The sequence below is a fragment of the Condylura cristata genome, unplaced genomic scaffold (genome assembly GCF_000260355.1).
Source record: "Condylura cristata isolate star-nosed mole 26May11 unplaced genomic scaffold, ConCri1.0 scaffold00032, whole genome shotgun sequence".
Taxonomy (NCBI): Eukaryota; Metazoa; Chordata; class Mammalia; order Eulipotyphla; family Talpidae; genus Condylura; species Condylura cristata.
The window spans coordinates 2,021,060-2,036,414 of NW_004567133.1; the positions used below are offsets into that span (position 1 = coordinate 2,021,060).

General features: G+C 53.8%; 1 protein-coding gene across 3 annotated transcripts in view; it reads left to right on the forward strand.

The window, feature by feature from the left end:
- Positions 1 to 15,008, forward strand: part of SDK1 (sidekick cell adhesion molecule 1) — a 450,881-nt gene extending 435,873 nt beyond the window's left edge. For all 3 annotated transcript variants that reach the window (XM_012731947.1, XM_012731948.1, XM_012731946.1), the window contains 3 exons: positions 291 to 411; positions 749 to 878; positions 11,395 to 15,008. In XM_012731947.1, coding sequence (XP_012587401.1) covers positions 291 to 411; positions 749 to 878; positions 11,395 to 11,631 — 488 coding nt within the window. In that variant the 3' untranslated portion in view covers positions 11,632 to 15,008. The remainder of the gene's footprint in view (positions 1 to 290; positions 412 to 748; positions 879 to 11,394) is intronic.
- Positions 15,009 to 15,355: the final 347 nt, after the last annotated feature.

The window sequence follows — 15,355 nt, forward strand, 5'->3', positions numbered from 1 at the left end:
GTGTATGTGTTTCGAATACTTTATCATAACATACTGGTAAGAATATTGGTATTTTGGTGCCAGGCAAAGTAAGCCCCAAACGCTCCCCTCACCATGTTGCTCCATCATTGTCATCAGTCCATAGCTTTTCTCCCTGGCTCTGACTTCTTTGCAAGTTGCAGCAGGCCTGCAAGCCCTGGGGTTCGTTCAGCAGGCACTCAGTGAGCCCTGCAGGCTGGGGTGCTCTGGCCGGTGGGAGCTGCAGCGGCAGTCACTAAACGCTCCTGTGCACTCTCCCGGCCCCACCGCAGGTAAGAGCATCTCCAACATGGAGGAGTCCGTGACCCTGGACAACGGAGGATTCGCTGCCTTAGAACTCAACAGCCGCCACCTCAATGTCAAGAACACCTTCTCCAAAAAGAACGGGACCAGGTGGGGATACAGCAGCCGTAACCCCAGAGCCCACTTCTGCCGGGCACCCACGAGATCCATCCAGCAGGGGCAGCGTTGAGTCCAGGGGGCAGGTTGCAGGGGTTAGAAATACTTTAAATCCACGTGTCGAGACAGCAAAAGAGGGCACTGTCACGTGTTGAGGGCAGTGACCTAGGGAGACGCGCCCGCGCGCAGGCTGGCCACTCTGTCACCCCTCACGTGGGTGTCACTGGAAGCTGCGGCAGCACCGGAGCGCGGGCGGAGGCGGTGTTCCCCTGGCGTTCGGGTGCTGGCCCCGGGGGCAGGGCGGCCCTGAAGGACGCGTGCTCTCGTGCAGGTCCCCGCCACGGCCGAGCCCTGGCGGGCTGCACTACTCGGACGAGGACATCCACCAGAAGTACAACGGCGCGGCGCTGAGCGACAGCGGGAACCTCAAGGAGAAGTCGGTGGACGCGTCGGAATCCGAGGTCAGTGCCGCGCCCTCCCGCCGGCGTGACTGCCGCGGCTCCTGGGTTAGGAGCCCCTGCTTCTCAAGGGGCCAGTCACGCGTCTCGTTCTGCGTCCAGCAACAGCCACATGAGGCAGGCAGCAGAGCCAAAGACAAACAGCTCTCTTGCGCAGACCAGAAAGGAACACAAGAGCCCCACTCGGTCCCACACACAGCCCCGGCCACGCACAGCCCCGGCCACGCACAGCCCCGGCCACGCACAGCCCCGGCCACGCACAGCCTGGCTCAGGACTGGTACCATGCCGGCATTCCACGCCCCAAGTCTCATTCTCAACTCAGGAGCTGGGGTAGGCACTAGGCTGAGCTGGCCCCCGGGAGGCAGGCTCAGGACCAGTGTGAAGCTCACTGAACTCCCAGCAGCTCCTGCGCCGAGGGGCCTGTCCACCCACCTCCTCCCACCTAGCCCCAGAGCCCCTAGTACCTGCCAGTTCTTCCTCACCCACTCACCTAGTAGACTTGTGATCTAGAAACCTGTTTGCTTTCCATTTCTCTTTCAGAAATAAGTCTCGTGTTTTCTGGTGGTGACCCAATAACTCTTGGTCTCTAGATCCCAGCAGGGGCAGCGGAGTGTCTGAGCAAGAATGGTAGAAAATGGGGCCCCTTCCCGTCCCTAAATCTGCTATCCCTCTGCCAGTCTCACCATTCCTGCCCAGAGGACTTTCTGCTTTTGCTTCCATGCCCTGAAGAAGAGAACTTAGCTCCCACTGGAAATGCATTCCTGTCCTCACTCAACAGTTGCATGGGGAGATCGCACCCCCAAGGGAGAGCCGGGCCTCCAACACAGCCCCAGGGCACAGGAAAGGGCCTCCCTCACAAGTGGCCTGTGTCTTACATGTACCAGCAAAACCGGCTAAAGCCACAATTAGAGACGGTTGCCATCAGCCCTGAGCTTTGATTTCAGACAGGTGAACTTTCAGAGGGACGAAAATCACCAAGCCATGTGCTAGGCACGTAGGCCTGCCCCACCTCTTGGCATTCATACTCTAAATCAATATTTCATCTAAAAAAAGCCTCACCTTCATTTTGACCTGCATTCAGGCCTCATTGAGCCCCGAGGCACCACAGAATGGCTTCTTTCAAATTGTGCCTTGTATATGAACTCCAGGTGAGACAGGCAGCAGGTGCGTGTCGTGTGACTCTGCTCTGCTCTGCCTGGAGCGCTCTGTTTACAGAGGACTCCGGTCCCCGTCCGTGCCGTAGCCTGGGGCACAGGGGAACAGCAAGCAGCCCTGCAGATGGCCAGAGAGGTACATTTGTCTAAAATTGAGGGGCTAGCAAGGGAAAGCCTGCACACTGACCTGCCGTTGTGTGATAAAGAAACAGCAGCCTTGTTCTAGCTGCTGGTACCAGAAGCAGCATGCTTCGGGAAGGAGCGGGACTGCCTTCCAGCCCACTCTGTGTCCGCAATTAGAGACATGTTCAAAAGACTCCTGCCTACTGTCTGTCCCTAATCCTGGACCTGCTGCTCTCTAGAATCTGCAGGCGTTAGGGAGGATGCTCACGACGAACGTGCACTATCTCTGCATGGGGAGCGGCCGTCACTTGAATGCTGAGCACCTAGTGTGGGCCAAGCGCACACCTGGAGTGCTCACACCTGCCCCACAAGGTAGGGCCGCCTCCTCATTCAAACAGCAGACTAAGGCTGAGGTTAGTGTCCCGCTCCACAGCCATCTCCTCCAAACGAAGGATGGGTGGTCAGTGACCACTCCTAGAGAATGGCCTGGGCCATTCTGGATGGATCTGTTTCTCTTCTGATGCATGTGGGGTGTTTTGCGAGTAATATCCAGCTGATTTGTATGGGGGGGTCATTAAGTGCATGAAGGTCTTAAGCTAGGCGTTGATATGCTTAGGAAGAGGGGCAAGGTGGAAGGAGAGTGGAATACGGAGCCCACATTCAATCGGCAAGGAGATTTTTAGGGTGCCCCATGATAGATGAGAAAGCCAAAGCTTTAAGAGGATTTTTTTTTTAAAGATTTATTTATTTATTCATACAGAACTGGGGTACAGGCCAGAGGCTCAGGGGCGGTGAGAGGCTTCACCAGAGACAGAGTGGGGAGCAGAACAGGCAGATCGATGAAGTACACTGCTGAGGGGAGCAGCGGGCGGGTCATGAGAGGTCTGGCTCGCCATGTGGTCTCCTCCGGGGCAGGCGGCAGGCGGGAATCGAACTCATATGGAAGTGGCTTCAGATTCTCAGTGCTGTGCTTTAACAACCCGTTTCGCCACCAGGGAGGGCCATTAAGAGGATTTTTTAAAGATCTTCCCAGACACACTGTAGGTGTGTGAACTGAGAGGCAGACCCACTAGCAGAGCGAGTCATGGCAGCGTGAGGACGTATAGTGGAGGGAGCAGGAGCAGGGGGCCTGTCCCACCCCCTTAGCTAGTCCTGGTGGAAGGGTTCCCCGTCTAACTCCCACAGGTGCCCCTCAAAGTTCCTAGTACACTGGGGGTGAAGGAGTCAGCAAGAAGTCAATGAAAGGCGTACACACTCCACGCTGGGTAGAACTCCACCCAGATAGGCACCTCCACCCCCCCCCCCCATAGGCACCTCCAGCTAAGCCCTGGGGAGTCCCGGGTAAGAACTTCTGTGCCTCTCTGCCTTCAGCCCACTTCTCAGGTGGGAAATGAGGCCTCTTTTGCTCTGAGTTCTTGGCTCTGTGACCTGGCAAGATCCCAACTTTGAAGCTTATGAATCTGGGCGATGTGCAGGCGCTGACTCCTCGCAGGGGCTGACAGCAGGCCCGGGTGACCGTCATGTTCTTGGCAGTGGCAGCTCCAAAGGGCAAGTCTACTTTGAACCCCATGTTTAAACCACTGGATTGAAGTATCAATCACCACACAAGTCACCCATTGGGCAGTAGTTTTTAGGGGTGTGTTTTTAATTTCCTCTTATTGGTGATTTTACCAAATTTTCCTCTGTTACTGACTTAATTTTATTGCATGATAGGCAAAAAAACATACTTTGTATGTTTTAATCCTTTTAAATTTTTGGAGCCTTGTTTTATGGCCTGACATATGGTCTGTGCTGGAAGACTCTCCAGCGTCTTGACAAGGTGTGAGTCCACCACCGTCTTCCGTGGGTGTCAGTCCTGGCTGATGTATGGTGCTGTTTATCCAGTCTTCTCTGCTTTGGGTCTCTGCCATCTGTGCTGTCTCCAGCTACTGTTGTTGCATCATCTATTTCACTCTTCCATTCTATCTGTTTAAAATTCTTGCCTTTCAGGCCTCTGTCTTTAGGTACATATATGTTTATAACTGTTTTATCTTTTTGATGGATTGATTCTTGTATCACTATATGACTCTCTTTGTCTCTGATCACAATTTTTCTCTTAAACTCTGTCTTGCCAGGTATCGGTATCACCGCTCTGATTCTCTCTTGATTACTACTTCCATGGTTGATCATTTCCATCCTTTTCACTTTCGGCTGGGTTGTGCCTTTGAGTCTAGAGAGTTGTATATTCTCCTAGGGAGGGTAAAGTTGGTTTGTTATTCATTTTGCCATTGTCTCCCTTTTGACTGGATTATTTAATTCATTCACACATAATTACTGCTAAGTAGAAGCAACTTTTGCCACTTTGCCATTTGCATGACTTTCAAAGAAATTGAGAGAAGAAAGGAGAGCCATTTCATGTTTAGATCTATCATTCTAGCTTTCTTTCTTACTACTCCTGATCCTCTTCATTTCTTCCTTTGGATTCGGGTTAGTAACGTGTCCTCCTTGCTCACCATCTCATTTTTGCAGTATTAAATTATGTCGTATTTCTGTCTGCTATAGAACCCAATAATGCAATTAAGTGCATATTTTTATGCAGTTTCCTTTTATATTAGTGAATAAATATATCATGTTTCCTTTTATTATTACTTAGTTTTTGGTTTAAGTTAATATTTTTCAATTCCAAAACTTCTCACCTGGTTATTTTTCCATCATTTATATATCTTTATTGATATTCTCTACTTAATGAGATATTGTCATCATACTTCATCTACTTCATTAAGCATGGTTTTCTTTAGTTCTTTGAATATACTATAATGACTGCTTGCAAAGTGTCAACCACATTTAGACCTCCTCGGCTCTTTTGGGCAGGGGTCACACGTTCCTGTTTGTTTTTTTAAACAGGTCATTTCAGGTAGTCTACTGCAACAACTCTGAACACTAATATCCACAGCCGTCTGGGGACTATTGCTGTTGTTCGCTCATTTGCTAATTTATTTGCTTAGTAGTTTGGTTAGAAGACTCGGGTGAGCGGTCTCCTCTGCAGTGTGTGCACTCTGTTTGTGCCTCAAGGGGGCAGCCTTGAGTACGTAGGCGCCCTGATCCTAGCGCTGCCTGCCTGTGGTTTCAGCCAGGTTCTCCTGGGCCCTTTTTCTTAACTCCCCACTAAGGTGCCGTCGGTTTGCCATTACTGACACCACACCCAGCTGTTAGCCTCCACTCCTTGCTGCTCTTATTAGTTTTGACCAAGCCCTGTGGTATAAAGCGCTCCATAGTTTGATCCAATTAAAGCCCAGCCCTTTTGATTTTAGTTCCAACCTGAAGAGGGCTCTCCTTAGCTGTTTCACTCCCTGGTCCTCTCTGTGAAACTTCTGGCTGGTTTCTTGACTCACTTGTTATCATGGACCAGCCAGCTTCCCCTTACTAATTTCTCACCCCCTGAGGCCTCCATTGCTGTCAGTGATGCCCTTAGGCAATTCTTCCAAATAAACTCATTGCCCTGAGGCAGAGCTAGGGAGCGCTCCTCCCCTAGTGACACACCTACTGTATGAGCAAGGGGCTGGCTCCAGATACAGCCTCGTGGGGGCTTGCCTCAAGTAGCTGCATCCCTGCCATGAGCTGGGGTGGGGCCCTCGAAGTGTGGCGTTCTTGTTCGCTTGCCCCACGTAGGCCATCCCGCCTGTGAGGAGTGCGGGTCAGGCGAGGGAGGACAGCCCCATTCTCTCAGCCATACCTGTCTGAAAGAGACTTCTGGAACACATTCCTGGGGCAGGCGGTTGTATAAAGCTTTCTCCCCCGGGTCAGACTCGGAGCTGGGAGGAGAGGTGGGCCTGTCTTGTTGACCACCTCTGCCCAGGCAGAGCCGCCACCTTAGTTGCAGTGGGGGCGAGCTCATGGGTCAGACGCTGTAGATTCTCACAGTTTGGAAAGAAAATTTAGATTTTCTGGAGTAAATCTTTCTCCATTTGCTCTGTGCTCATAATACCACTTCCAGAGGCTTTCAGTGGCTCCCAGGGAAATCATTGCTCCACTGGGAGCAGATCGGAGAGCTCCTCCTTCCATTCCTTCCATTCTGGAAGCATCTTGCACTCACCCTGGATGATTCTGACATTCAGAGGACCTGTGAGGAATGAGTGTTCTGACCTGGTTCCTCAACCCTCCATTTGCAGGAACAGAGTCAATTTCCAGGTATGCCTCATTTAATTGTGGCCCACTTCATCTCACTTTAAAAATGCTGTTTTTTTTTACAAAACAAATAGAAGGTCTATGCCATCCTTCCTTGGGCAAATCTATCAGCACCATTTTTCCAACAGCTTTTTTGTGTCTCTGTGTCACCTGAAATGAAGGCATGTACCTTGTTTTGTTAGACATACGCTGTTGCACATTTAATAGACTACAGCATAGTAGAAGCACAGCTTATATGTGCATGGAGAAACAAAAAGTTCAGGCGACTTGCTTTACTGCGATGTTCACTCTATTGTGGTGCTCTGGAGCCAAATCCACAATGTCCCTGAGGTGTGACCGAGAGAACTGTCCCTAGGTTAGAGAGACTGGCCGGGCCACAGGGAGAACAAATCGAGGAGGCAGAATCTCAGAAGCTGTAGCACCCACTTCAGGCGGGATTGCCTGTTCGTGGCTTTGCAGTAGATGAAAAGTGCCCATCCCCTACCAAAGATGGTTCCAGAGTTAAAGACCGGTGCACTGAGATGTGAGGGGTAAAGAGCAATGTGCATTCCACATCGTGGGCCCAGCCCATGGCAGACCCCCGCTGGGTGCAGGAATGAAAGGGCTAGACTGGGCTGGGGCAGTCTCTGGCCCCCACCTTCTTCAGATCCAGGGCAATAAGGTGTCTGCAACCCCAGGGGCTCTGCCAGAAGAGCTCTTTTGAGAAGTTGGCAATCCCCTAAGAAACAGCGATGCCAAATCTTTTCCCCTTAGGGTATTTTTTAACCATTTTCTGAGAAATTGCTAACGTGACAGTTCCGCGAATCAACTCACAGGTGCACAAGACCTTAACTGATGGGCGCTGCTCTGAACAGGCCAGCAGCCCCACGTGACACACGCTGTGCCCCTATGTTTCCCTGGTTAGAAAGAAGAGGGCCGTCACCACTTTAAGACCTATGTCAGTTTGATGCTTCAATTGCATTTTAAAATTTGTTTTTGAAATCCAAAGAAAGTCTTCAAAATCTCTCCTGCTCCGTCCGACTTAGGCCAACCCCTTTGTACTCCTCGTACCTAACTAGTTCCCAGTAATTCTGAGTCTTTCATCGCGGACATAACACCAGAGGTGTTAGGGTCATCTCTGTCAGCCGCTTCCCGGCTCCCGCGTACCGCCGGAAACTCACAGTGGGTCCGTCACCACATCCAGTCACGCCTGCTCTCCCCCAGTTTCCTGGGAAACCAGCACACATCACCCCTCCATATCACACAGGAAACTTAAAAAAAAGAAAAAAGAAAAAAAGGACCCTGCAGCTTTTCCTTCTTGTCAATAATTCTAACTTAGTAAAATGCATCTGCATCCCCATTAAAAAATAATAATGTCATATAAGGAAATCAACAGCATGTCAGCCGAAGGAGGAGTGGCCGTTTAATGCCATGCTCACTCAGGGGGGCTTCTCCGGAGCGGCAGACTCCTGTTCCTCTCTTGATGAAAAGCAGGGAGCACGGGGGCCTGTCTGAGTCTCTGGTCCCCACCTCCTCCTGCATGGTGGTTGATCTCCTAGGGCAGGTCAGGGAGCCATGGGCTAGGTCAGCAACCCTGGCCACTTAGGACTCCGGTCACCCACCCGGTTGCCCACTGAGCTCTGCTCTTCCAGACTGTGTGAAAACCCCAGGTGACGCCTTCCAGCTCAGCTCGAGTCATGTGCCTACCCATTAGCCAAACACTGCTGCCTTAGAGACAGTCATTACCGTGTGACAAGGAAAAGCAGAAAAGGGGTGTTCTGAAGGTCATCCAGGAAGGTCAAAGCCCGGACAGGAACATAGCCACCGCCTCAGCTCCTGCCAGGAGTGTTAGCACCCACGTTGGTCATGGACCCCTCTCTCCATGCTGTAAGGCTTTCAGCTGTTGGCTTAAGAAAGAGCAGAATGGTGTTTAGTTATTAAGTAGGCTCCCACCAAGCTGTGTGTCTTGGTCACGGAAGCGACACGGGGGTGGACCACAGGCCACCATTCTGTACGCTGAGCTGCACAGACGCTTCTAGTGCTGGCCCCTCCATAAAGCGGGGCTCCTCCAGGCCACTCCTACTTTCTCTTGACCCCCTCCCAGCTAGACAGCTGCAGCGGGAGGGGTGGCCAGGATGGAAAGAGCCTCCTCAGGTAGGGTGTCTGAAGGGTCACCAGCTGGGTGCTGCATGAGTGTGGACTTGGGTGATTCCTGCCCACTAGGACTTGACCTAAGACCTCCCACTCAAAGCATTTCCATTCCCTCTTTTTTTTTTTTAACATTTATTTATTTATGCATACAGAACCAGGGTACAGGCCAGAGATACAGGGAGTAAGAGGATTAGAACAGGAAGATCCATGAAGTACACTACTGAAGGGAGCTGTGGGCGAGACAGGAGAGGTCTGCTGCACTATGTGGGTCACCTCCCTGCCGTGGATCGAACTCATGCTTCAGTGGCTGTGACAGCTTCATAGTGCTTTGACCCATTGCACCACCAGGGAGGGCCCTCCCCGTACCCTCCCCACCCTCTTCTTAAGCTGTGGAGAAGGTGTCTCTCAAGAGTTACTGAAAAGCCTTTATTTCTGCTACCAGTGCTGGGTCGGGCCCCACTATGCCCCTGGTAATGTGACCCCCCTGAGAAGGTCGCTTTTCTATGGGCCATGGTTCCTTCAGACACAAAGTGAGATTTACAGACCTCTCCTCACATTTCCCACACAAGCATCCTCTGTGGGGGCGCCAGAGCCCCAAAGGCAACTTGAATGGTCAACTAAGTCTTTCAGTAATCATGGCCTTGACCCCTACTTGTGAAACCTCAAGCCAAATTGCTGTCGTCTGTTCCCAAGTGGCTGCTATTTTCTCAGGAGGAAAGGGAGGCCTCTGGGGGCATTTCAGCGTGTGCTCTTTACCTCTGTGCTTCGGGAAATTTAGACCCAAACTCAGTATCTGCAGAAGTGACAAACCCAATTCAGGGACTGGTCACAGATCCCTTCAGCTTCCTGGGTGACCCTTAGTCTCTCCCCTGCCTGTGTCAGCTTACACACTTTGCCTTGTAATCCACTTCAAGGCCTCTAGAAAACAGGAGAATAATCCTTAAACCACAGCTCTGATGATGGCTCGCCCAAAACCCTTGAGGCAGATCACCGAAGAATTTGGTGTTTTTCAGATTTGAGGGTATATCATTTATTTTTGTATCATCTCCAATAGGACTAATATGCAAGAAAACACATTAGTAATTCTGCAGCAAAACAGCAGAATACTCACACTTAATAGCCTCGTATCAGTTCAGCGCAGGTTTAGCTGCCAAATTAGCTAAGTGCAGGTCAGGCTTTGCCACCGAATGAATTACAAAAGCCACCTGATTTTTAGAGCCCTGCGGGCTGTGGAGTGGCCGATAGGGGTGCACGAATCCACGCAGCTGGCACAAGCCTGGGTCCACAGTCAGGCTCGGCTCCCGCCCCACCCAGAGAGACCGGCCTCTTTCTTCATCTATGAAAAAGGGATTAGAATACCCCCCTCAGGTCACTGGCAGGAACACAATGTCGGTAGGTTCCCTGGAGGCGTTCTGTCCACTCAAGAAGGGCCTCGATCACCTCTGTCATCACCATCTGGTCCTGAGGGACTGAACTCCGCATCTCCGGAGTGTCAGGAGGAGACACTGTTCAGGCCTGCGCTTCCTCATGCTCTGACGAAGTAAACAAAGAGGAGCCGCAGCTGCCGGCATCGCGAGCCCACAGACACGGAGTTCACAGGAGCCGCGTCTGTGAGCGGCCCTCCGTCTGCGTATTCCAGCTAGAGGCGGTCTGTGCCCTAACGGCCATGCAGCCGGGTCGCTGGAGCGTGAGGGCAGCTCAGGAGGCCGGGGCCAAGCCAGCGTTATGCGGGTGCCAGTGGAAGGCCTTGGAAAGGCGCTGTGCCGCCCACCGCCATTTCCTGTCCTCTCCTGAACCTGACTAGCTGACCGTGGCATCTGTAAACACCTGCTGTGTTTCTGGCCCTGGGAGCTTCTAGATGTTGGTCACTACCGAACCGGGGCCACCTGCTGGGCTCCATCCACTACAGGAAGCTCCTGAGCCCCCCACACCCCCGCCCCCGTGAGGGTCCCAGGATCCTGTCTAGGAGAGGAAACCAGAGCCCTCCACCTTCAGGGGGGAAAAAAATCTATTTCTGCCTCTACGTTCCACATTAAAATCCTGCCAATGATTTAAATCAACCCAAAACATCATAAAACACACACACACACACACCATGAGTTCTGCTTTAAGAAAATGAACATAGAAACTGTGTGCACTAATGTTCTTAATGGAAATTTCTGATTTATTTTATTTAAATAAAGGGGGGCGCTCAGCAGGAACTAATCTACATCATGGACTACAGGTTTCCCGCTTCTTCTGGTGAAGCACCCGAGGGAGGGGACGAGAGCGCAGACTCAGCCTCCCTCAGTTGGCCTCATTCTCAGCACCTCCCACAGAGGTCTGCATGAAGGGGCCTCACATGAAAGTCCCGAGGAGGTGCCCTCCTCAGCAACACCCTCAGGCTCTCGCCTCTGGTCCCCACAGCGGCCCTGCCCCTCTGTGCCGGAGGGACGCTGTGCACATGCGCACATGCGCACATGCCCTGGAGACCACATGGGCTCCCCAGGTGGGAGGGACGTGTAGACCCTCCCTGGCCCAGCTCAGGCAGACCCAGGATTGGGGCGCAGACGGGGGGGTGGGGGAGAGCAGCTGAGAAAGCACGCTGGCCCAGCTGGGGTGGGCTGTGCAGACCTGCATTCAGCAGGGCTCTGGCCAGGGGAGGCCTGGGAGGTCTGTGGCCCCTGTGGCGGCCTGGGGTGGGGGGAAGGAGAGGAGAAACCGCTGGCAGGCAGGCCCTGGTGGGTGCGAAGGCTGGTCCTGCCTCCTGCTACACCTTGTGCTACCATGGCCACCGTCCCTCGGCCACCTTGCCGTGACCACCACCCACCATAACCCTCACCCCCCACCCTGACCACCAGCTCCCCATGCCCCCACCCCCTGAGCCATGTCCTCCCCTGCGGCCCCTCGCTCCTATGACGGCCCCTGCGGCTGCTCCCCCACACTCACCCTGTCACTGTCCCCCCAGGCCACCGACTCGGAGTACGAGGACGCGCCCCCTCAGCACTCCTTCGTCAACCACTACATGAGCGACCCCACCTACTACAACTCGTGGAAGCGCCGCGCCCCGCACCGCTACGAGGCGGTGGCGGGCGGCGAGGCGGGGCCGCACCTGCACACCGTGGTGACCACGCAGAGCGCGGTGTTCGCGCCCCCCGGCCCCGGCGCCCGGACTCCGCTCACCGGCTTCTCCTCCTTCGTGTGAGCCCGGCGTCCGGCCGAGGGGCGAACTCTGGAGTCTATTTTTGTTAAGACAATCAACTCCAATCACGGAGCCCGAGTTTTTGTTTAAAAACCAATTCTGATACGTGATGATTTTACCTACTTGTGAACACTAGATTTCAATTCAAAAGGTTTTTTTAACGGCTTTTTGTACCATCGCTGCAGGAAGCGGGTTTCTTTCTTTTTTCTTTTCTTTTTACGAGAAGGTGTATTTCACTGGTGCAATGGCTTCGCGCCCGGGCTTCGGAAGGCCTCAGACCGCCCAGTCCTGGGCTGCTTCATCCTGAGGCCCAGCTAGGCCGACGGAGGGGGCCCCGGAGGGCCGGGAGACCCCTCTGGCCCCCAGGCCCTGCACCTCCCGCCGCCTCCTCTGCTTCCGGACCCGGCGCCCCGACTCCATCCTGCACAGCTTCGGGCTCCCGGCTCAGGCGTGGGGATTGAAGAACGAATGTTTGATCTGGGCTCGGGGCTTCCTGGCCCACTTCATGCATTTCTGAACGTGCCCTCAGCAGTTTCTAGGCAAGGAAGCGGCCGTAAGGTTTCCAGCAACCAGCGGGGACCAAGGGGCAGGAGATCTCAGCGCGGGGTCGCCTGAGGGTGAGGGCTCAGCCGCCCTGCGATGAGCCCTTGTAATGGTGAAATCTCCGGGGCGTTTTTCTTTCTCTCTTTCAATCCAGTAGTACAGGACAGGAGACCTCCCCCGCGGCCGGAAGCCATCGCGGGGCCCTGAGCGAGCCGCGCAGGCCGGCCCGGCTCCCTGAGAGGAAAGGAGGTGGCGTCTCCAGAGTCGCTGGTGGGATACGGAGTGTGCATTGTTAACCAGAGTATTTTTTAAATCTTTTTATCTTTTTTTAAAAGATGTCACATGAAATGAATGAGTCTTTGCTGTCTCCAGGTGCCTTTTTATTAATTATTTAGCTTTGTACATGAGAAAGCGACAGTGTCTCCAAATAAAGCAAAGCAGGTCTGAGAACTGAGGTCCTCGTCCCGCGCGCCCCGGCGAGGCTCAGCCCTCCCGCCGCCCCGCCTTAGGTCTCCCTGTCTGCCCCCCTGCTTCTTGGCACCCCTCAGTGCTGCTGCCCCTGCCCCCTCAGAGGCCAGCTTTTAGCCTTAACAGGTTTTCTGGAAGCTTTTTTCCTTTAATTGTTACGGTTTTGTTTTCATGTTTTAGCGAAAGGAAAGTAGCATGAATACTTCGAAAAGTTTAGAGTCCAAACTAGCTATGTCTCCAGCGCATCACATTATTATTGCAACGGGGGTCTGAGGTGGCTGGGGTGCAGGTGGTGGGGCCCCCGGCTCAGAGCACAGGTGGAGAGGTCACAGTGCTGCTAGTGTGGCACCCTGGGAGCCCCACATTGCCTTGGCCAGCAGGAGGGTGGCCCGGGACAGATGCACCCCACTCCACCGACATCCCCGGGGTGCAGTAAGCAAGGTCCGATACAGGGTCCTCCCAAGTGACCAGAGCCTGAAGGTGGGGTATGGTGGGCCCAGCGATGGGCTGGTGCCAGCCAGGAGCCAGTGTCCAGCGAGCACATGGTCTGTGCGTGCCCGCCCCGCTGCACCGCCTGAGGCCGGGGGGCTGGACCTTCTGCTTTCACAGTTGCTGGGTGTGGCCCCAGAAGACCAAGGAGAGTTTTGTGTTGGATGGAAAAATCCCTTTGCAGTTCTTTCAAAAATAAAGAGTATGGAAAGTCTCCTTTCTGTCTCTTCCCCTTCCTGTCCTCCCTTCCGCTCCTTCCTTCCTGCTGTTTCTGAGTGGGGGGACTGTATTCTAAACCAAAAATCTTAGATGCTGTGCCCAAAGCCACCTCCGCAGGAGAATCTCACCACCTCCCACCCCGCCTCCCGTTCACCGGACAGGACCCAGGCCCGGCAGCCGCCTCCTTCCTCTCGGCCCAAAGACAGCGCAGTGGACAGGAGACCGCATCGCGGCCGCTGGAACTCCTGGAAGACGAGTGACCAGTGGAAACGTGGCCAGACCCTGCCTTCCGTGCCCTCGACCGCCTCCCAAGCCATACAGACACTGCTTTAATTAATGGGGAGATGTTGGAACATCCCAGGATGTGGATGGTTCGGTTTGAGGTGTTTTTTGCTTTTGGGTTTTTGTGACATGACACCTTTTTATTCAGGCTCATATTTCCTGTATTCTCTCTACTCTCAGTAAACTTTTTTTGGTATGGAATTGTCTGTACGAGGTTGCACTGGCACGCTGATGGACTGTTAACACTCTCGCCCCTCTCTGTCACTGGGGCCTCTGGCCTATGAGAGCCGCCCGCACCGAAGGAACAGAGCTGGGTATTTCTAGGTAGGTTTCAGTCTCCTGCCCAGAGCACTGTGGGCTTTGACACGTGTCCACCCCCACCTTTCATCTTTAGGGAGGAAAAACAAATCACAATAGGAGAATGGACGCTGGATTTGATCTCAGTTCTGGAACCAAGGACAGCCACCTTTCTGTTATCCAGGCCAAAGGAAATGTTCCCTTCCCTGCTTCCGGAGCGGGGCATTCAGGTGCCTCACGGTGAGCAGCAGCTGAGTCCTCCCTGGAAGCCCTTAACCGGCGTCAGAGGAGTGTGGTGAGCTGCCCTCCCAGGTGAAGGTGCAGGGAAGCAGCAGGAGGCGCCAGGCTCTGTCTGAGCTGTGGGGCATGGTGTGCAGGGTTCCGCTCGCTGTGCGGGGCTCCAGGGAAGTGAGCTGTCAGGGCAGAGCTGTATATGTCTCTGTGCCCCCAGTGGGCATCATGCACCCCACCTTGGCCTCCAGCACCTCCACCCTCTTAGTAAGTTGGCCCACACTGAGCTCTCTCCTCCCCCAGCCTGCCCCAGCCTCTCGCCACCTCTTCAGAGCACGCAGGAAATGTAGCAAGAGGCAGGCGGCAGAGGGCCTCGGGGGGGCTCTTCCCTCTGCACGCAGGTGTGGGCCTCGCCTCGTGGGCTCGCAGCCCTGGGGAGGCTCCACGCTACACCTCTGTTGATTCTGTGCTTGTGCCTGGTGATGATGGACTGACGCATGGTGTTTGCATAAAAGTTTGTCGCATGGTCTTAGTCTGCGAGTCCTTGACACACAGTGTAGTTATTCTCCCAACGAGCCATCAGTCCACGCGTCTGAAGCGTGGCTCTCCCTGCTTCAGCACCCCAGCAGCTCGGATCCGGGCTGAAGGGGTGAGCCGTGCAGGAACCCAAGGACTGGCCCGCCTGCCGAGGCTCGCCCCATTTCCTCTCAAGGTCACCTTCTGTGTGTCAGTAGCTTAGGTTGGTCCTGAGGTTTTCCCAACAACATTTTCTGGAATTGTGCAGAAAACCTGATCTCCTTTTCAAAAATACTGTAGGAAGACAGAGAGGTGCTATGGGTGCAATTTTTAATAAAAACATCATTTCGTACCTTATGCGCCTGTGCTTTTCTTCAAGTTGGATGAAATGGCTCGTGAATTCTATAAGCGTACAGAAGCTATAAGAGTGAACCCTGAAACTTAACCCTGTTGCTGCACTGCACCCCACACAATGCACGTGTGGCTAAACAGCAGAGCAGGCCAGAGGGACCTGGGCACGCCCAGCGGCCTGGCACTGCAGACAGGTGGCCAGAGGCAGGTGGCGAGGCTGAGCGTGTCCCCGAGAGCACAGTAGCCACCAGGGTGGCACCACTGGCTGTGACCCTCAGGGACTTCAGAGGTGCCGGGGAGTGGAGGCTGCCTCCGCCATGGTTAGGAAGAA